Below are 21,669 nucleotides of genomic sequence, written 5' to 3'. Positions count from 1 at the left end.
CTATATATACACAATAAAATGGTAAGTATATGCAAAAATAATAAAAAAATCATGCACAAATTACTTTCACCTTTAAAGGCTGGGTTTCCCTCAAAATACAATTTTTTGCTTTTTTTTCCTATTTTTTTTGTGTTTTATTTGTTTGTTACCACCCCCTAGACACACTGAGTACTACCTCTACAGGTCAGCATGAGCTGATGGGAAATACATTTATTTTACATTCAAGCTTTTATATCCTAAATGACCCTGTTGTAGCATATGACTTATCAAATGAGCAGCCTTTTTCCTCTTTTTTAATTTTTTTTTTCCTTTTTAAAATTTTTTTCTTTTTTTTTCTTTTTTCTTTTTTTTTTTTTTTTTTTTTTTTTGCAGTGATCAATCTTCATGATCCGTTCCGTGGCGAGCTGGGAAAAAAAAAATGCAGTTGCTAATCAATGTCTGAACAGTCTGAAGCTCCGGAAGAGATCCAAGGAGTCACTATCAAACTATCCTGTAGCATGAGATCATTGCACACAGAAGAACAGTCATAAAATAGGCAACTATCTACAAAGGTCTCAAAGGGCCGCATCCCTCTTGTGTTTCCTCTTTTTGCCGTGGAAAAACTGATGGTGTGATTTGCTGCCTTGATGTTGTTTGTTTGTGACTGAGGTACCGTGGCTTGAGTTTGTTGGACCTTGGAAGCCTTTGTTAGAAGAGCGAAATAACCGTGCAGAACCATGCTGTAAAAGAAAGAGAACATGGTAAATCGGTGCTGAAAGGAAAAAAGCATGGCAATTACGCAACCCTATTTCTGGATAATGAGGACGTTAACTCATGAAAGTCTCACACTTGGAAAAACTGATATGGCAAAAGAAGCCAGGCCATTGATTAGACAGCAGCACAGTACCACAAATCTTTCACTTTGGTGGTTGCAAACAAATATTCAACTCTAGACCCAAACCCATGCAGGTGAAGAGAGAAGAGCAGAGCACTTTGAATTCCGAAAAGAACAGAACTGTTCTACTGCTCCTACTTCACAAACATCAAACAAGTGTTTTACAGAAACAGAAGTCCATAATCCAAGATGACAGATGAAGATTGCTCAAATCTCATCTTCTGTGCAAAATTAAGAGAACATTCTTTTAAGACCAGGATTAATTTTATACCACATCTTTTTACAGATGTAGAGTCTCTCAGATGGTGCATAGTCACATTCCAGTAACAGAATTAGCTCTGTGTAATAACACAAACACACATTCATGGTACATCCAAGGCCTAGTTTGTGAACTGTCTCATTACTAGCTAGAGATAGATCATCAGCAAGGGGGAGGCAGCAAGTCTTCAGAATTACTTTTCAGGAATAATATTCCAGAAGATTCCAGACTACTTTTCATACATTAAAGAAGTCCTAAATTCTGAAAAAGTATAAAAATTTAAACTGCATATATCCAAAGTATATTGTATACAGAGGCATGTAATATTTCCAGATTATTGCATTGTCATAGAAGCTTTCCTCAACATGAGAAATCCCCTGAATGCACAAGCTCTGGTAGGTCTCATCATAAAGATGTCTTTAGGCAGAAATGAGAGGCAATTTCATGTATCAGCAAGGAATCTTCATCTCCCTTAATGAAAGACAGTTCAACAAGTATCAACAGCTAACAAGTATCAAGAGCAGCCAGTCATAGATTTAAACATGAATTTTTGCCAACTGTTTTTCACTAAGCGTAAGCAAGTCTCATTAGTTCTCAAATTCTGCAGTAAAGACTGGACTCACAAGCTTTTTGCAAAAGGGAAAAATGGGTGCAACACAGCTGTATACTTCTGGCAAATCTAGATTTCCCAAAATGAAATCAATCCAATTTCATCCGTTTTAAGGCTGGGAAAGCCACTGTTGTAAACTCATCTCTGTAAGCTAAACAGAGAACCAGGTGATTTTAGTTACAATCAATGCTCAAAGCTTTCTAGTGGGGTATAGGGGAGGAGAAAAACGCAGTGTTTCCTTTCCAGAACAAGCTACCCTTCCACGAAGGGCATGTGTAATATTCAAATAATCTATACAGTTGTTGTTTCCGAACATTTCACAAACCTGAGATTTGTTCGTGTTGCTGGATGTATTGGCTGTTTGACTATTTTGTGTTTTCCCACTTGACTGGGAGGATTCCAGTGACACTTCTTGTGACCCCACTCTGTTTGTGGTAGACTGACGACAACTCAATTGTTTAGAGGTTTTGCAAGGTGTTCCATCAGAATCCTTCAGGAAAATGTAAAGCATTAGTGAGTTTTTCTTAAGAGTAAGTGAGTTTTTCTACAAGTGAGTTTTTCCCTTAAAAATAAAGCTAGCAGTGGACAAAACTTAAAACATGTTTATTTTATTAGATATTAAAATTCTTTCAATCCAGAATTCTTACTGAGTAAAACAGACAGATTTAAAAATGTATTGATGCATGATTCTGATTTTGGGATTTGTCTTTTATTTTTTAAATAGAATTCCTAAACAGATTTTTTTTAAGGCTTTTCTTTTTTTTTTAAAAAGCATATGGTTTAGGACTACCAGTCTTTTTTTGGAAATAGAGTTTTCCCGCAGAAAAGAGGGCTATGTAACTTTGTATCTACTGTATTCACTTTCTACGTGTGTTGTGTCAAAAACATTCTGCAACTTACATGTGTAGAAATTGCATAAGAGGTAACATCTTACGCAAATTAGGATTCTGGATGAAATAACTAACTAGGATTCCAAGCTGTCCAAATGTATTCTGTGGCAATACAAATCAGGAAAAGAAACCAAACAAACTGAAAACCTCCAGTACTTACTACATCACTAGAGCTGGACAGTGTAGACGATGATGATGATAAAGGACCTGATGAAGAATTTGAAGAATGTTTACTAAGTGTTTCTGAAGTTTTATTTCTAGGTTTTCCTAGTGCTTCATTCTCTTCAGCAAGATTATTGTTGCATTTGTCTAGCTGCTGAGTATCTACTATCAAGGTTACTCCATTACCTATTAAAAACAAAATAGAAGCATCACCACACATTAACACATAACTGCTAAAATATGTTGCTTTTTTTTTTTTAAATATACCCACTCAGGTATTATATATCTATTACATCCAGCAGGACATGTACAGACATCTGCACACGTACATACTTCTAATACATGCAGGCACATGTGTGCATGTGTTTGTATGTATGTACTGCATGCAGCAAGCCAACACCCCACAGAGGGTGTGGTGGTTTTCTGACAAAATCCATTAATGTACACTCTGAAAACCACCAAGCATCACCCACAGCTCAAGATGGAAATTAGAGAGATAAGACATGGCAGAAGGTAGTAAGAGCTCAGATGTGCTGCTTAACAACATGACACACTTCAACAGCACTCAAATACATAGGTTTAAATTCTGTTCCTATATGCCCAATACTCATCAACCCCCATTTTTCTTCTGCTGGAGCTGCTAGGGTCATAAGAATCCAAGTAAGTCTGGTTGCTTTGTATGATACCCTGCACTGAAAATACGAGGTACAGAACTCCCATTGCTCTCTAACTGCTACCTTAATAAAAAAAGAAGAATCGGAACTTAAATCTAAACTAAATCTACAAGACAACTACTGTTACTGTCACCATTATCTTCCTGATAAAGGGTTATTTTTATTTTTTTAATTACATAAGACACCTAGAAGTTATCTCTGATATATAACACACATTTGTTGCTCCAATAGCTGTATTTGTATATAGAGTTTAATACATACATCACAATAGGTAGCTAAGTATTACTCTGGAGCTTGCAGGACTGAACCATGGCTGTCTGCTATTAGCAGGGGGGACGGCAGTGCCACAAGGGTCTACAGATAAAACATGAATGGCCAAGAAGCACATTCAATTTACAAGGACAGTGAGGGAAATCACTAACAAATGCTTTAAAACCAAATAAACAAAATTCCCACCTCGCCTAAACACTGGGTAGTTGTGTCATCTTCTCTGATTAATCCCTAACAAGAGAAGGCTCCAAGCAGCTAACATTCTAAAATTAATTGCAGAGTATTAAAACTAATTTTAATTTGAAAACTCCCAGCCAGTAGATACACCTGCACCAAAAGAGGGTGGCAACTGGCTGGTGGAGTCAGAACATGGGCAATGAAAATAAAGATTATTTTCAAGGGCATTTTCAGCACATTCTCTGGCTAGATTTTGTGTGTTTCCATTTGTCAGTAACAAGAATTATGGTATTTCAGGATTTCTGTTTTAAAGACTTATTCCACATATATGGTCAATCCTGGTTTAAATATTGCTTCTGTACACATACAATATGTTAAACTTTAAAATGAAAAATAAAAGAAAAATGGAGGGTAAGGATTTAGATTTAAACTAGCATTTCCAGTATTTCTTTTTAAAACCTTGTCCACACTGAAAGGACAAAGGAAGTGTGACAGTAACAACATGTGTAATTTAAATTGGAAGTTTCTCAAAAGCCTCCTTTTGCATGCCAGCACTCTTTACAGACCTCTATGCTGACCAAATCTATGGCAGTAGAATAAAGATATTGTGGTATAGCCTTTTTATTCTTGTACAAATCTAGATTTTCTGGATGAGAACACAAGAAAAAGTCCATCACTACTGAGCAAAAAAGTAAATTCATATTAAGATGCATACATTGCCTTATGTGGGGCAAAAGCTACAATAAAACTTAAATTATCAAAATATGCAGGAAGTTTCCTACTATCAGCCATGCTTAGTCAAAACTTACCATTACACGAAGACTCTGTCCTACTTTGCATTCCCCACTGCTTTGATATCCAGTCTCTGTAGGTGGCCACCTCTTGCGTTACTCTAATTATTCTACCTAATATACTGTAAACCAGGAAAAAAAACCCCAACGTCACCACAATTAATTTTTAGGTACACAAAAATATAAGCAATTAATGTCTGAGATTTAGGCTCATAAAACTTACCTTTCAGTTTCATTGTTAGGATAATATTTAGCTATTGGGGAAACTGCATGGCTCAAAACAACATAGGCATAATCAAAAGCCTGTTTCACTTGCATGGCACCGTAGGAACTCCTCCCAACATCATTACCTTAAAATAAGAATATCATTAAATAAATAAATAAACTGTGGTTACCTCCTTTCAGACACAAGACAGTAATATTTTTTAAATTTGCCCTGAAGTCCCAACTCACTGCAGTTACTTCTTGTGGAATAGAAGAGAATTAGTGAATCATAAATATTTGAAAGAGCTTAAAAGACCTAGATATTACATGTACAGAAGTCTAAAATGGCAATTCTCTGGATAAAAGTGCAACACATGAAGAAAAAAAATAAAATCATGTACTGCATATATATTACACATATAACAGAACTATCCTCGATGACATTTTTTTAGATCAGAAATATGTTAACTCTTTTCTATGAATAGCACTTGAGTCACCATTTCAGAAGCCACACATTGAAGTCAACAATCAACCTTAATATAAAGGTAACAGTACAGAATGAAACCACTATGTATTTATGTGACTTCACAGAATCAAACAGGAGAGCATCCATAAGAGTATAAATACATTATAAGGTGCAACTGTGATACAAGCAAGCACAAGCTTGAAAGGGACCATGTGTTCACAAGGGTACATCTAGCCCACACTCAGGCCCATGCTGCTGTAGCGTTATTGCTGTTACCACAGCACGTGGAAGTGGTTTGGTGTGCCCTCTCACACCCTACCTCCTGACTGCAGAACAGGCGTGCTCTTGGGTGACACAGTAACTTTTGCTAGGAACACGTCTTACAGAAAATCATTGTGTTCTGAGAGCATCTTGTGTTCATAGACATGAATGAGGTGTTTCGGTTTGGGTTTTGCTATGCTATTCTTTGATTTAACTCCTCTGGATTAAGCATTCCCCTAACTTTTTTCTTAGTCAATATGTTAAATCTTGGTTTATAAGGATACCTGGCTGTAATGGATCTTCGATATACAGCATTGATGGTCTGTAGCCATCCAGCATGCTTTTTTGCACTTCATCCTTGGCAACATAAGAGCCACCATCCTTTATTCGGATTCCAGTCTTCAGATAATTGAAGTGACGTCCATATAATTCAAAAAACTCTATTAAAAGAACACCATAGTTGGCACTGGGCATACAGGCATCTTCCCTGGGATGCAGCTATCAAGAAGAGAGAAAAAAAAAAATTTTCAAGTGCCTTTAAGTGCCTTTTCTTTTTCACAGCAAACATGTTTAAATACAATAATAAATAATAATAAAACGCAATATATAAAGCAAACATGTCTAAATACAGTATTTTTCCTTGATAAAGCAGTTTTGCATCTTTAAAATAAGATGCTATCAAAACTTTTATAAACTAGTTACCTCTTAAAAATAAGGCTGGCAAGTATTAATGTTTTTGTATTGGAACTTTCAGCTTAGTAAGTGAACTTCCAACACTAATGGCAGGGTTCTTGTAAAAAAGCAAAGATATTTGCACATCACAAACCTGGGTTTGCAATACAAATACAGGCTTTTAATGTACACAGCTATATAAATGATCCCGTCTACTGTTAAGTATGCAGCCTGAGAGATTATGAACAAAACCAGTTCATAATTGTAACAGATACAAAACTTGACTTTCTTTTTTTGCAGGAGCAAATGGAAATACTACTAGTCAATATAAGAAAAAACTGGGGTTGGGAGAGATTTTGGTTTCTTTCAAAAAGATACGCCTGTTGCCTTCACTTCTTTTGTGCTCAGCAGGCAACTGTAATAGCACTTGGCAAACACCGAGCTCCAGTTCAAGGCTCAGGTTTAAAAGTAACTACAATCTGGAAAAGTACAGACATACACATACACACACACACAGAGTTATACAATAACATTTAGTACAAGAAAAAGAACAAGATTGATAAAGCCACAACTCAGCTACTTCATATTTCCACAGTATTTGTCTCCCCCAGGCACAACAATATAGATTTAGCTCATGCACTTTGTTCTCTTAGATTTAAGAGAAAGTTGTAAAACACATTTATTTGACATCAGCTTAAAAACTTAGACAAACAAGAAAATTCCATTGCATTCATCAAAGCACATACAGGGTGTATGACCTGGATAACAAGTGTTATAAAGGACGGCTGCATCTAACACTAAGCTACGTAGCTTGTTCCAAGTAAGTTACACAATAGTCAAGTTACTTTACCATGAATGACACATGTGCCTGGTATACAGGCGTATACTTGGACACACCAAGGGATGTTCCAAACATCTCTAATACCAAAAGTACCAGTATGAGAGAAAGAACAGAAGAGAGGTGGGATGTGTCTGTTTTTAAATGAAAAGGGGGTGCAAAACCACAAACAGGATAGTTTAAATCATTAAATTTAAGGATTGATTAAATTCCTTCTTAATGTAATGTCCTTTTGCACCAATGGCATCAACAGATTTCATTACACTTACCTGAAGGAAACTGACAGCCATTAAAAAAAGACTATAAGAACCGATTCCACCTGTAAATACTTCATTAAGGTCCCTCTGCAACAGGAACTGTTTCAATACTAAAACTAGATACGGTAATACAGGATATTTCTGAAAGAGAAAAACAAAGGTGTTAGGATACTGTGACGCATATATACAATTGATGCTAAGAAAGCATATTGAAGCTATCTGTTAATATGTTAAGTCTCAAAGCTAAGTATAATTCTAACTTACTATTTTTAGTAACAGGGGAGAAGCCAAGTGCTCTGCCTGTGATCAAGACAGTTATTTTACCTCTTCAACTCCGGTGGCAGATATTAACAATAGAAAAAAGTTATTACCTCATAAAATCAGAATGATTTTGTTTGAATATATAAATACACTTGCTTTTCTCATACAAGTGAAAACGCAAGCAAAGGAAGAACTATGGAGATATCCACGTCTGTAACAAAACCTTCCTGCTACAACCAAGGTGATATCCCAAAGCGGACTGAGACTTCTGTCCTGCAAGTACTTCAGATGCCCAGAGTTCAAAATGATCCTTCAAAATTACTACACCAAGAAAACATTTTAAAGGAGCCAAATACTTACCTTTGGGTAACTGGTCCTTCACTAGGTTTGTCCGCATGGATTCCCTTAGAGGTGTGCATACGCTGCACGTGCGGAGAACATGGACTTTTTGGACAGCAGTGGAGGCTGGGGCTACGCCTGCACTCTGTACACCCCCTCACAGGGGAGGGGGCAAAAGAGGCTCGATAGTATCTCTCCTTTTATTAACACAGGGCTAAAAAGTTCCTTAGTGTCAGAGAAGAGATGTGGATCATGGTATCTGTGATTGCAAAACATGAAAGGGAAAAGAAGAATTTCTCCAAGAACTTCTCTGCCCGAGTCTTACGGTGAGCATCGAGAGCCCTATTTAACTGAAGATCTCAAGATCACCTTTTTGAACTACTAAGAACTTACAGTCACAAGCTGAAGTGTTGAGTATCAGTATATACCAAAATTGAAAGACAGGATTTTTCTCAGGAAACTGCAAACCCTTAATTAAGGCTTCAGCTGCCTCAGACATCCTAAATAAACTGGATGAAGAGAAATAGGCATTTCCAAGGGTAACACTGAACATGACACCTCAGTTAGGTATTCAAAGTTATGTGGGACAAAATAAGACGCAAGAGAATGCCGTGCAAGTGTTTTATAGAGAGATCCTCAAGAACACCAATGAAGTCACTTGGCAAGCACACATCAAGTTTTCTCCAAGTTAAACAAACGACCCTCCACGGTAGCGTAGCCATTACCTGCCGTGTGTCAGGGCCGAGTGAGGGCCGAGTGCCACCTCTCCCCGCCACACCAGGCTCAGCCGCCCGTGCTCAAGGCCAGCTCTGGTACGGCACAGCTCCATGGCCTGGGCTTGGGCTGCTGGGAGAACAGCCGTGTGGGAAAGCGCCATGTGGGAAGCCTGGCTGGGAGTCCCTCCACTTTGCTCGAGAGCTGCTTTTCATCTCAGCTGTTCCCCTTGGTGTCTGCCTGAGCCATGCTGCTGCGCACTGATGCTGGCCTGACCCTACTCCTGACCCTAAGCACTGCCTTGGCGTCCTCAGCCCCCACCTCCTCACTGGGGACTTGTCTGCCAGCTGCTGGCCGGACTGTGAGCCGACCCCGACTGTCCCCAGACCTGCTCTGCTCTTCAGGTTGGGGTACTGCGGGGCTGCAGCCCCATGCCTGCCCGGCTGCCACACACAGCTCCCGCCCTCCCCCCCGGGGGCACAGCCTGCTCTTGCCGTGCCCCGACCCAAGGCCAAAGTGTCTCCAAAGGGTTAACAAACAACCTGGGCAACAGGAACACGCCAACGCTTTTTTCTTTCTTTAAGTGCACAAAAATGCCTTCAGGCTCTCAAGAGAAGACTACTTCCTGTCTTGAAATTAAGAAGCACATAGGCAATTTTGGCAAGTATGCAGGGCTTTATGGACTTACCTAAAAATAAATTTTTATGTGGAGTGTAACAGAAATACAGCTCCTGTTTTGTGGCAGAAACCCAAATACGGACAGCCTGCCCACCACAAGGCAATGCGACAACGCGCAGGATGTAAAAACTGAAGTTAGCTACCAAATTCCAGGTAGGCGTCTTACGACAGAGAACCTGGGCATCCTCCTTCCCCAACAAGGAGCTACATAGCACAAAACTATCGTCTTGATTTAGCAGCAAGGGGTTGGCCACCACAATCGACTTCTGTTCCTCAGATAGAGGCTGAGAGAAGAAAGGTCTCTGGACCCATGCCACCCTCTTACTCTGAAGGCGGAGGCAAGAGGCCTCACCAGCACAAGGTTTAAGCAGGAGGTTTATTTAAGCACACAGGTGAGACTACACACACAAGAACTCAGACTATTTTACTGAAACTGAACTAAGACAGAGATTTTTCTCCTGTGTCCTTCTACAGGTTAAAGAAATAGACACTGTAGAAGCAAACTGAGCTACTTTCATACTTGCTACTAAACATACATAAAAGAACTGAAGATTAGTAAGTTGAAGGCCATACATTGAACTCATCAGCAATTGAAAATCCCCCCAAATTTGGAAGACTTCTTGCAACTCGATGCCATTATTAAAGCAGATGTACATGATTTCTAACCCTTATGATTGAAAGTAAAGTGCTTGCTTTATTCAGATTTACAGAGTTTTCTGAAGGAGTTTTACTTGTTTAGCTATTGAAATACTTTGATTCTCTTGATGTCCATTAGTTTGGTTAAAAAAACAAAGCAGTTAGTAGAACAGTAACACCGAAGCACTTAAGTGAGACTGAACTGCACTTCATCTCCCTACACACAACATGAAAATCCAATCCGAGAAAAATTTTCTACTGCCTTTATGAGACATTTACTATGAGTGTCCAATGCACTGAATAGGGGAAGGGAAGGAAAGAAAAGAGTGTAACGATACTTCAAAACTTAAATACAAAAGCTCATTAATCCTAACAAAATGATCATATATATTAAACAAAAATAATGGCAATGTATCTATGATATAGGTATTAGTGAATCCCTGAACGATAACCTACTAAATTTAACTTATTCTACTTAATTAGCATTTGTATGCCGAAACAATATTAAATCTAGAACAAGATTATTCCTACTTTCTGCAGGAATGTGTGGTTATTACTAATTTTAAGTTCAAGGAACCACAGTTAGAAGAGCAGAACATTTAAGACAGGTATTAATGTATTTTCCTTAGTCATAGTGTCATTGTAACTTCTCCATACTTTCTTTATACATTTTCCTATCTTCATGCCTTTTAGGGCAATATATCTAAAACCTGAGAACATCACACAACAATATCGGACAGCAAAAAATAACAGAGAGTGAAAGCGTATCTTTAGTGAGGATGCAAAGTAAAAAAAGTCAAAGTAAAACAGAAAATCAAATTAAGTCATCAAATATTCAGCTCTGTTGCCTAACCTTGATAAAATCTTTGATGAGCTGGGCTGCTTTAACCCCGTTCTGTACATTAAAGCTTATATCAACTTTTACTTCAGTGAAGGAATCTGTCAGTTTAATAATAGGTACCTGCAAAGGAAAGAGAGATCAAGTCAATACAGATTTCCAAGACACATTTGGTTTCATTCATACTTATACACACCAGTAAAACCGAAACGTTTTATGTATTTGTAGAGAGGATGTCCACAGAGAAAACAGGACTCCTGTCTATTTATGAACTCACTCTCCTTGCAAATCTGTTTCCATAAACTTTGCTTTTCTAACTCATAAATGCTATTTTCAATTTACTATCTTGTTTAACAGAACTTCACGCTTCATCTTCAAATTCATTTTAAATTGTTTTAGTCAGTTCCTGGTGCAGAAGCATTGTTCTAGTGTGAAAAACAAACACCAGAGGGAGACAAACACTTAAGAAATAAGCATAAATGGTAATAGAGAGATATTCTTAAGAAAAGACACACTTGTGTCATTGCGGGTAATTGATTCCTCATCAAAATTATCTTCAAACAAGAAGCACAAGATATTGAGAGCACTCTGACATATCTCCACCTGAGTGGTTTCCAAATTACCTCTCCCTACTAATAATAGCCATCAATTAGACACCTGTTTAAACCCCAACACTCATACATACTCTTACAACTAGCAAAAGGTAGGAAGTTATAATGGAATTAATCCTATCCTGCGCAAGACATACCATTACATATTTATACAAGGCTGTACTTATTAATTCTATGTGAAAATGTATTATGTCTGCTTACTTGGAATAAGAAAAAATAAATCATTTACTTATGTACAAACCTAGTCCAGAAATTCACAAGTCTAATCACATTAATTCACAACAATGACTAGTATAACCTCACTTAAAAGCAAGTGTATGTTGTGCAGTATAGAAAATTCGATGATTTTCCCAAACAGTGCTGCTGTTGGAACACTATCAATTATTTTGTCAGTTATAAAAACCGTACTAAATAAAAAGGTTCTATTGGTTCTATTTCAAATTTATATACAAAACAGTTTCTGCTTATGAAAATTCATCCTTTTAACCAAGATCTTTCTTTGATTAGAAATTTAGCTTAGAACAAGGAAATACCCTCTTCCCCCAAACTTACAGTTGCTTTATCTAAAACCTTCACTGAGTTTTCATCTGCTACATTGTGCTTTCTAAGAGCTTCTTCCAAGGTCCAAAGAGGTAATGTCTCCCATTTTCCAAACACAACTAAATCAATATCACTGAAATGGAAAGAAAATATAGATTTATTTAAATTAAAAGACCAATAAACTCAAAAGATAAACAACTGACATCCACACATAACTAAAATAAAGCTGACAGAATGTAGCTTAATCAAATAATTTCTTCTTAATTTTCTCAGGAAAGGGGTGAGGATGAACTCTTACACTTGGGGAAATACAGAACGTTTCAGGTTACCAAATGGGAGGGGTACAGATACACATACAAATCAATTGGGTTGCAAAGCCAGAGATTAGTCTCCTCAGGCCACACTGTCAGCAGAGAGGGATCAGCGTCTCCAGAGTGCTTCAGAGCAAGAAATTAATTTGTTGTGAATCAACACCTTTGGGCTCTATTAACCAGTAATGCCGATTTAACAGTCTGTCACTGAAAGGTAAAGTCCTGTTCCCCATCCTCTACTCCCAGATGCTTGGCCCTGTTCCCGCCTTTACTCTAGGTCTGGTATTTGTCTGATCCACAGCAAATCAATTCAACATATTAATGGGCCTGGCAGAAACCAACTCCCCCCACCCCTTTAAAAAAAAACCAAAACATTCTGGGGTGATTTCCTGCTTCTTTGCAACTCAAAGTTGGTTTTCTGGGTGATCAGAGCACCAGTGGGCACATGGTAAGCAGCTGGCCTTTAGTGCCAAGAACAGGGAGCAGGGAAGGAGAGAGGAAAATGTCGCAACTTTGACTTCAGGAAGCAACAAGCTGTTAAATAAGATCAAACCATCTAATTAACTTCACTCATTAACTTAGCTCCTTGAAGAAGTGTCTCCATCCCTTGAAGAGGTGTCTCCATCCCGCTGCACTTCCTCCCTATGCACATACGCATTCATCTGACTACACAGGGAACTGACACCCTCATTCAATGCCTAAACTCAAATTCAAAAGGTGACTGGTGTCCAAACTGAAGACAGTGAATGCTACTGTGAGATCCTGAGCTTTTTCCTCTTTGCTCCCTAACTTCTTCTTTGATTTCCCCTGCTTGGTTGGGAACGCAAAGGAGGCAAGAGTATAACCCTATAGTTATACTAGCAGGCCACTTCAGAAATATGGAAAACCGCGTAACAGAAAACACCAAAAAATTTAGAAATACTTCCCCCCTGCCCTGATTCCACAGGTCTGCCGATTCACAAACAGCACTGCTTTAACAATCTCAAAGAAACTACATCTGCATCAGATGGAATACCTCTTGCCGACAAGCAGTGTCGGCAGCAGGCAAGTTCAGCAGCAGTTCAGCTGCATACCATTCAGCTCACAAGGACAGGCAGCATGCAGCCAGTTTCAGAAAACTATGTTCAAAACCTGTGTGGAGAGTGGGAAATGCTGCTGGACACTTCTCTTCTAAACTAAATTAGTGTTAAACCCACTACTGATGCTGACAGTTAACAACAGGAGACGTTTTTCTGATGCACACCAAGAGAGAAAAAAGTAGCTCTGTTGTCACCTTGAGGATAGATATTGCCTGCAAAATAACACAGAGATCCAGCAGCTAAACTGTGTACCCAAACCTTCAATATCAGCTTAAGTAAAAGGATATTAGGCACATTCTAACACAGAGTAACAGAATTAAAAACACACTGTAGGTCTTTCTGAATCCCAGAACCTGAAAGCTAAATTAACTATACAGTTACTAACGGATGGGGAAAACCTAGAGCACAGGGAAGCTTTGATAGGAGGCAACAGTACCAACACGCAAATGCTGGTTATTTTGAAAGCGTGACAAGTACTGCCACAGGAAGGTTTTTTGTAGGTTTATGTACTGTTTTTAAAGTATCTGCATTTGTTCTCTCCCAAAAACTCAGCTGAAACAGATATGGAGGAAAGGCAGTATATGAAATCAAATAGAGAACAGCAAAGCGTTTTTGTTACATCAGTTTCAAAACAATCAAGCAAATACAGTAAAGAACTATTGCTATCAGTCATGTGGATAGGAATATCTCTTCCATTATCAGCACCCAACCAAGTTCAATCAAGCCTATTTAAAATCAATGAAAAAAAGGCCAAGAACAAGGCCAAATGTGAAAACAATGTGCATTTGTACACCTTACTTCTGACTTTCCAAACAGAAACTGACCAATTCAGCCTTCCTGCAACTCCTTAGACTAAAGCAGATACTAAAGTATCTGTAGATACTTTCTTTTTCAAAAAGAGATGAAATGACAACTCAGGTATCCATCACTTGCAGTCAGTACTAGGTATTAATTCCTCATGTTCCCAAAGTATGGAACGCAATTCAAGTGTCAACCTCAGACTTACGCTATTTAAATGTGTTTATCCTCTGCAGCCATTTAAGCCTTTCATTCTATTTCTATTTAATTGTCAAAAATACTTACAATTTCTGCACAGAAGATACCAGTGTCACTGAGTAATGACTTTTCTTTATGAAAACTAGTAATAAATTGGAAAAGGTAGAGGCTGACTATTGTACAGATTTCACAAAAGACGACTGAAAGAAAAAAACAGTTCTGTATGTGATCTTTTCTCTTCGGTGCTAACATTAGCATTAACAAGATAACATTAAATGTTTCAATTTAATCGTCTGTGGAGATAAAATTTAGCTTTTCATTTAAGGCAATTTCTTATTTTGGTTCAGTCATTTAATGAAGCCAAATCACAAAATAAGCCTTTTTTGACAATGTGGTGATTCAGATCTCTTACCGATACATGCAAAATCTATATAGACACGTGTACTATAGTTAATAGTCTTAATTACTGCATTTCTGTACACTTTGCAGAGTACACTAACAGCTTAACACTTTCTTAATATAACAAGCATACACACAAGTAATACAGATATTGGGAGATCAGATGAGTCACTACAGGGGTATAGGTTCCACAGGCTACCTTTTCTCTTCTACGGAATTTACACTGAAAAATTACTAACCTTGTAGGTAAATATAAACCAGTTTTAAAACTTCCAAATATCTGCACCTGAAACACAAGAACAGGATATATGAAAACAAATTTTCAGGCTTCAGAAGACAAACAAGTTCTATTAAGTTGCTTGTAAAGGCTGGGTATTGCTACCCTCTATTGGTAGATTTTGGTATTGCTAACAGGCACATTCTGAACAGAAGCACTCTTCCCTGTTAAAGCATTTACAGCTTCAATGTAGTACAGATGGCTAATCTTCATTTTTATTACCCACAAAACATTAATAACTTTGACTTTTCTACTACAAAACCTTCTTTGTAATGTAAAAATTTTCACCATGACCAAATTTGGCAAAAATCCATAAACCAAAAGATTTTAAAACACTTAAGAATGATAGAACATAAAAAAAACAGTATCAGTTCAATTTTTTTTTTCTTTCATATCTCAAAGTATACCCTTCAGTTTTTAAACACATTTTCTAAGTTTAATATATTTCCGTTGCTTTGCAAACTTTAAAAAAAAAAACTAAATCACAATCCATTTTTTTTCTGAATTATAGAGCAAGTAGCACAATTCTATTTATTTCTGCTTAAACAACAAACAAAAAAAGTTTCAGAAAGTTTCACATCCCACAGATTTAGTTTATCATGCTGGATTTTTACTAGCACTGGAGGTTTAAATAATCAAGTTTCCACTGTCAGCTGTCCGAAACCACGTTCTCATTAACCTAGCCAAGCCTCGCAGGGAGGTTGGACTCATGCGCTAGGTCTCAAAGGGGGACTGGTGAGACTTCAAAGTAAAAATATCTACACATTTGGACTAATTTACTAATTTTCATCCAGACAGTCTTCTGATGTGTTTCCTGGAGCCCCCTTAAAGACTTGCTTATTCTGCTTTAATGAGTCTCATACACTAAATTGATTGCCACCTATTTGTACATCAAGTGACCCACTTTTTAAGTTTTTCCCCTTTGGGATAAGAAAAAGGGGAAGATGGAAAAGATGATGTTTTGCAAGTAAATGTCTTGATATGTTAGTAGACTAAGAAGCAGTATGAGTGCTCCTCTTGATTATTTTATATTACTTCACTCTTTTTACCCCCTCACCCCAACCCCCCAACAAAAAGCACATTATGGCAATAAATTTAATGTTGAAAGTTCATAGCTTCTCAAACTAGAAAAGACTGCAAGAGATGCCACAGAACTAGCATCAATATTGTACTAGATCTTGACAAAAGCATAAAGGCATCGCAAAGCTAAGAATGTAGTAATAATAATAATTACTATTTTTAACCCAGGATAGTAATAAAAGCATCCTCTGCGAAACTGGGTTCAGTCAAACAAGGATTTATTTGGCCACCAAAAACATCTGAGAAGTGCTTTTGCACAATAAAACAACCACTGATGGGTTCGCAAAAAACTAAATGTGCTTTCCACATTATCAAACAAAATGGTGTGTTCAGCTGAAGAGCAAAAAGAGCCTTTATTGAATAAACAACCCTGAAAGTATTCATAAACTTACTGATACAACATATATGACCTTTACTGAAAGGAATGAGACAACATCTGCTGTTGTACAATAATTTGGAGTATGAGAAACACGGAATTATTATAAAAGAAACCCACACCCACACTTCAATCCCTCTCTCGTCAAATCTGGAAAGATGGAAGAATGGGGAAATCAGAACAGAAATTTTAAAGAATTTTGATTTATTATCGAATTGGAATTTAAACTGTTGAAGCTCTGTAGCCACGTACATATTTAAAGCATCCCAAATACAGGACACTGTTATGACTTGAGAGACGTGAGCATTAGTTTTTGCGGTGTGCCAATGCTGCCGATTATCTTTTTATTCTATGTGGACAGAGATATGTATTTGCATTCGTAAGATAACTTAAGACTTCACAGTACTGTAATGCACTCCTCCTACTCCTGTATGTTATTGTTACTATTTATCCTACATTTCTGCGAACTTGTTCATATTAAATTCCGAAGTTCCTGAAGGAACTTTAATTACGGTATGTGTCCAAATATGTCCACACTATGCAAAATAGAACTTGGAAACCCACAAAAGCTTGGAAAGTCCTTGCTACCAAAACCCCTCCATCAAAACAAAAAAAATCTATCCATAGCCAATTTAAATTTCCCTTTCTTCTACATCATTAAGTAGAATTTTCTGAAGTTTATCAAACTAAATAGAGTTCATCTTTCTATTTCCATTCCCAAACACAGTATTTTCATAACTGAAGTGCGTGAAGTATGCAACATTACCTCTTTTCAGATCTACAAGCCACATAATACTCAAACACAAAGCTGAGGACATTACGACAAACGTATCCTAAATTCCACTGTGTAAGTACTTATTTGTTCAACAGTCAAATTTTCATATTCAACTGGTCAAAAAACTTTGTCTTAAAATGCTTTTGTTTAATGTTTTGGGTTGCTCAGTTTCAGTGTAATTAAAGCCTTTCTTAGGGTCAGAGCCTTGCTGATGCCAAGAACAGTTCTCACTTACTAGGAATGTTTCCTTCTAAGCACATTCCCTTGAGTAAGAGAGCAAATGACACAATTGCTAACATCTATAAATAAAGTAACAGTTTAGGATACCTAGTTTTATCCCCCCTCCATCTGCTTTTTCAGCCTTTTCCTAAGTGGAACAGGAAAAGAAAAAAATGTATGTGCACAGACACATTCCACATGCTCTCTATACATGAAGCCTGATTTTCCTTTTCTTGGTATCTGATTTTTATAGAGTATGTCTTATCTACATGTTTAGTGAGAAACTACAAACTAAATGTGTATGTTTAACTTACAAGTTTATTTTAGCTGGATTTGCTGCATCTATGACTCAAAATGAACAGCTTAAACATTAACTTATCGCTTTACGCTACAGCTAAAGCTGAGGACATTGGACCAGATAACACTCCACCTTCTCAGAGCACGTACTCAAAACTTAAATCTTACAAGTAGCTAAACCAACACAGATTTCCAAAAGGTTAGTGATTAACTCAAACGACTGAAAAATTACAACAGGAGACTGTCAAAGTTTTTTTTCAGCAGGTCAGTTCCTAAGCAGATCTGTAAACTATTAGAAAAATAACACTACAGTAATTTCCCGATTATAACCTGGCATGCTGTTGTCACTGTTCAGTTCCGTTCTAGCCTCCAGAAAACAGAAGGGCATACAAGAGGAGAATTCTTCCTCGATGTAGTAACAGCAGGCAAAATACAGAGTTGGGCTTTGAAGAGCAGTTACTGACTTGAGAAAAAGGAAAACTGACACACTCTTGCTCTCTAATATTTTCAAGAACAGCGAAAAAAGACGGTCATGGCAGTTTTAACTGGCAATAATTGAAAAGTTAACTTCAGTTTTCAATTGCACGGTGTGTACTTCCTCTCAGTCACGTTACAGTTAAGCCCAGTGGTCAGCTGTCACTTGTGGTAAGGCTTTTAATTTGCTTCTCCTTCTTAAGCAGATTATGGCTACAAAAAACAGTTTCAGTAGCTTAAAGAAAGACTATTTTCTAAAGACCCCAAAGTCATATATATATATAATAAATACATATTTTTAATGCAAAAGACCTAGTTTTTACAGATCAAGTCTGTCTGACAAACAGAGTATCTCTGGAAGCACTAAGTTCCTGTGCCCTACTCAAAGTGTTAGCGGTAACAAAGATCCCCTGGAATAATCCATTCACCCCATTACACAGGTTAAGTCTGCAGCACACAAACTTGTTCAGGACATAGTGGCATCTTCTCCAGGCTGAAGCAATCCATTATTTTGGTGAAATCCCCTACTACAAGACTTTGGCAGGGTGCATTAACAGTAAGCACTGCTTCATACCTGCACTGTTTCCTATACTATCGCCTGTCACACTGGCAGCCCACTACTGCTCTTGATTAGGGTCTACAACACTGTTTCACTGGGTTAGAGGAGAGCTATACAACACCTGTGAGATATGCTGAAGTCTCTTACACGGTTCCCTTGGAAATGTTATTGGTTTTGCTCAAAGAGAAGATTACCAGACACGTGTAGTACTGACTGTATCAACTCCCTACAACTGTGCAAAGGTGGCTATCTCTGAGCCCTGAGTGCTCCTTCCATATTATACGTCACTAATAGGTTGTCCATAACACCACGAACCACCTTGAAAATGCAAGCATGTATTTTACACACAAAACCACACACCACATACATACAGCTTATACAGAGTTCATGTTGTGTCATATTATGCCAATTTCTAAAAACACATTCCAAAAAACAGATTAAGAAGATCTGAAATGAACAGTGGGTTTAAGTCACTCATGTCAAAACACTATCTTTTACCATGGCAGGATCAAAGACCATTCCTTATACTAAAGATTCTGCTGTCTGAATTTGGTTTGCTATTCTGGCTAACAAGTCCTTATTTTCAGCTACTGTTATCTATAGATAGATGACTAGGGCTACAAATCTGCATTCTGGAAATGAACACCATGTTAGTAGAGGGATACAATTAAACTACATTCAATTACGCTAAAAATCCAACTGTGCCCTCATAAAACCATCTTGCGTTGTAAAAGCAACTTCTCTGGCTTCTCTTTAATCCAACCTTTATTTAAAAAAGCATAGCTCTGCATAGGAGAAACTCTTGTTTCGACTGAATGAAGTACTAGCAAAGACCCATCTTCAGTGGAAAGAAGCATTACAGATTTTAAGCTCAATACACAGATCTACAGACTTGTTTGTTCCTGTACAAAAAACTGGTTCCTTTGAATTTGTAAGATATGTCAATTTAGTTTAACTATCCATTAAAACCAGCATGGTCTACGTAATGTGGCATTGCTGGCATTCCACCTTAATAGACTTATTCAAGACAGCAGGTCTTTGGACTAAAAGTCCTGCTACTAGTGAAGTTATGAGTTGCAGAAGATTTTTTTTTAACACAATACTTTATAAGCATGCATGCATGCCTGATACGTTCCCATTAATCTCAGTAAATAAATATTAATGAGACTAAATGTTGCCACACATTATGCCCTTTTTTTGACCGCAGTAGGTCTAGCTTGTCTTTGCTCCTATGTGTGATGGAAAATGTTGACCTGTATTATTCTAGAAGTAAAGATCATCTCTCTCACTTGACCAGAAATCCCTTTGGTTTTTTTTAATATGGAAAAATAAACAGTATTTTCATTATTCAATACTTCACAAAGTAAACAGGCATAAAATATTGCTTTTATATATTAAAAAATAGAACAGGGTCCTACTCACATCTGCATTAGGCCAGAGCTCTTTTATAACGTTTTCTATCCTGTTCACCACTTCCATCCGCATTCTCTCTTCTTCAGGTCTGGGAGACATATACTTATAAAAGTCAATGATTTCTTCATGAAGACTAAGAAAGAAAAAAAAAGAAGAACAGAAAATCAGGAAAAAAACCCCAGGAGAATGAAATAGCAACCACTCTCATCAAACATGCTTTTTAAGCTCCTAGTTACCTATTTAGTTAAGGGGCAGTTTAAGAGTAGCATGCAATTAAAAAAAAAGAAAAATCCAGATTCACAACACTCAGTAATATTTAGTTTCCTGTTAGTTTCTTATGCCGTAAGTCAATATTGCATTGCATTTGCCGAAAGTGTGGAAGCAAACCTAAATCCAAGTGCCTTCAATCCACACTGAAAGTCACACTCTGTAACACAGAAATGGTTCAGTTTTCAACCATGAACGCAGCTGTAAACTCCGAGTACACACTTGCAAAAATTTAAACAGGAGGTTTTCAGCCAACGCTTCCTAGTCAGCCCCTTGGCACCAGCTAGGGAGCCTCAGGCACCAGTCTGTGTTCAGTACCAAGCTTTTAGAAAGTTGGTAGTAATTGTGCCAGTACTAGAGCTAGAAAAAAGGCTTTTTTTACTGCTTAGAGAAGACACATAAACTAAATATGCACTCTCTCCCCATAACAAGAAAATAAGTAGTACACACACAGCAGTGGTGGCTCAGAAGAATAAGTGATTGACAGACAGTTAACCCATATATTTGACAGTTTACCATATTACATGTGCTTCTCACAGTCAGTAAGTTACGTTTAGATTGCCTATGATTAGAGGTGAAATAAAAATGTCTTCATACAGTGCCACAAGTTTCTGTAATATCATAAACACATCATCTTGACTAACAACGTATTTAAAAAACCCAGACACAACCCTTTAATTCCAGCCACAGAGTAGCTAAATTAATTTCATTTGTTTCCTGCAATGACCATTACAGTAATAGCTAGGATTTTTTTTTAAATGTGTTGCTTCTTGTTACCAAGTACAACTGCATCTCTCCTTAAAGCTCTGAGGGACCATCAGAAGAGAGCAATTTATTAAGAGCAAGCCCTTAGATGAGATGTGGAATCTAGTACTTTTCCACTGCACACACACTTAAATAAATCAGATGTTAATAACTGGAAGTTGTATACAGGTGTCAACAAAACAGATTAAAATAGCTGAAAGTTGTATTTAACAGAGTCAGGGTAGGGACAGAACTCAAACCATCTGCATTATGTTCTTCAATACTGCAGCGTTATGAACAACACAAGCTTCTTTCTCTGAGAAACAGAGGAATAAAATATTTACATTACTTTTCACTGAGCATTTATTGGAATTTCCCACA

At 37.4% G+C, this 21,669-nt stretch overlaps 1 protein-coding gene across 1 annotated transcript; it reads right to left on the bottom strand.

The window, feature by feature from the left end:
• Positions 1 to 337: 337 nt before the first annotated feature.
• PAPD5 (PAP associated domain containing 5) lies at positions 338 to 20,405 on the bottom strand. Its single transcript, XM_009573854.1, has 11 exons — positions 20,287 to 20,405; positions 15,047 to 15,093; positions 12,035 to 12,155; positions 10,887 to 10,994; positions 7,418 to 7,546; positions 5,923 to 6,136; positions 4,931 to 5,057; positions 4,726 to 4,829; positions 2,794 to 2,981; positions 2,069 to 2,233; positions 338 to 719 (listed from the first exon to the last, which is right to left on the bottom strand). Exons 1-11 carry the CDS (start codon positions 20,374 to 20,376, stop codon positions 555 to 557), a joined length of 1,458 nt encoding a protein of 485 aa, XP_009572149.1. The 5' UTR covers positions 20,377 to 20,405; the 3' UTR covers positions 338 to 554.
• Between the last annotated feature and the right edge of the window lie 1,264 nt (positions 20,406 to 21,669).

This window comes from Fulmarus glacialis, unplaced genomic scaffold, assembly GCF_000690835.1.
Source record: "Fulmarus glacialis isolate BGI_N327 unplaced genomic scaffold, ASM69083v1 scaffold15743, whole genome shotgun sequence".
Classification (NCBI taxonomy): domain Eukaryota; kingdom Metazoa; phylum Chordata; class Aves; order Procellariiformes; family Procellariidae; genus Fulmarus; species Fulmarus glacialis.
This window is presented reverse-complemented; position numbering and strand designations above follow the sequence as displayed.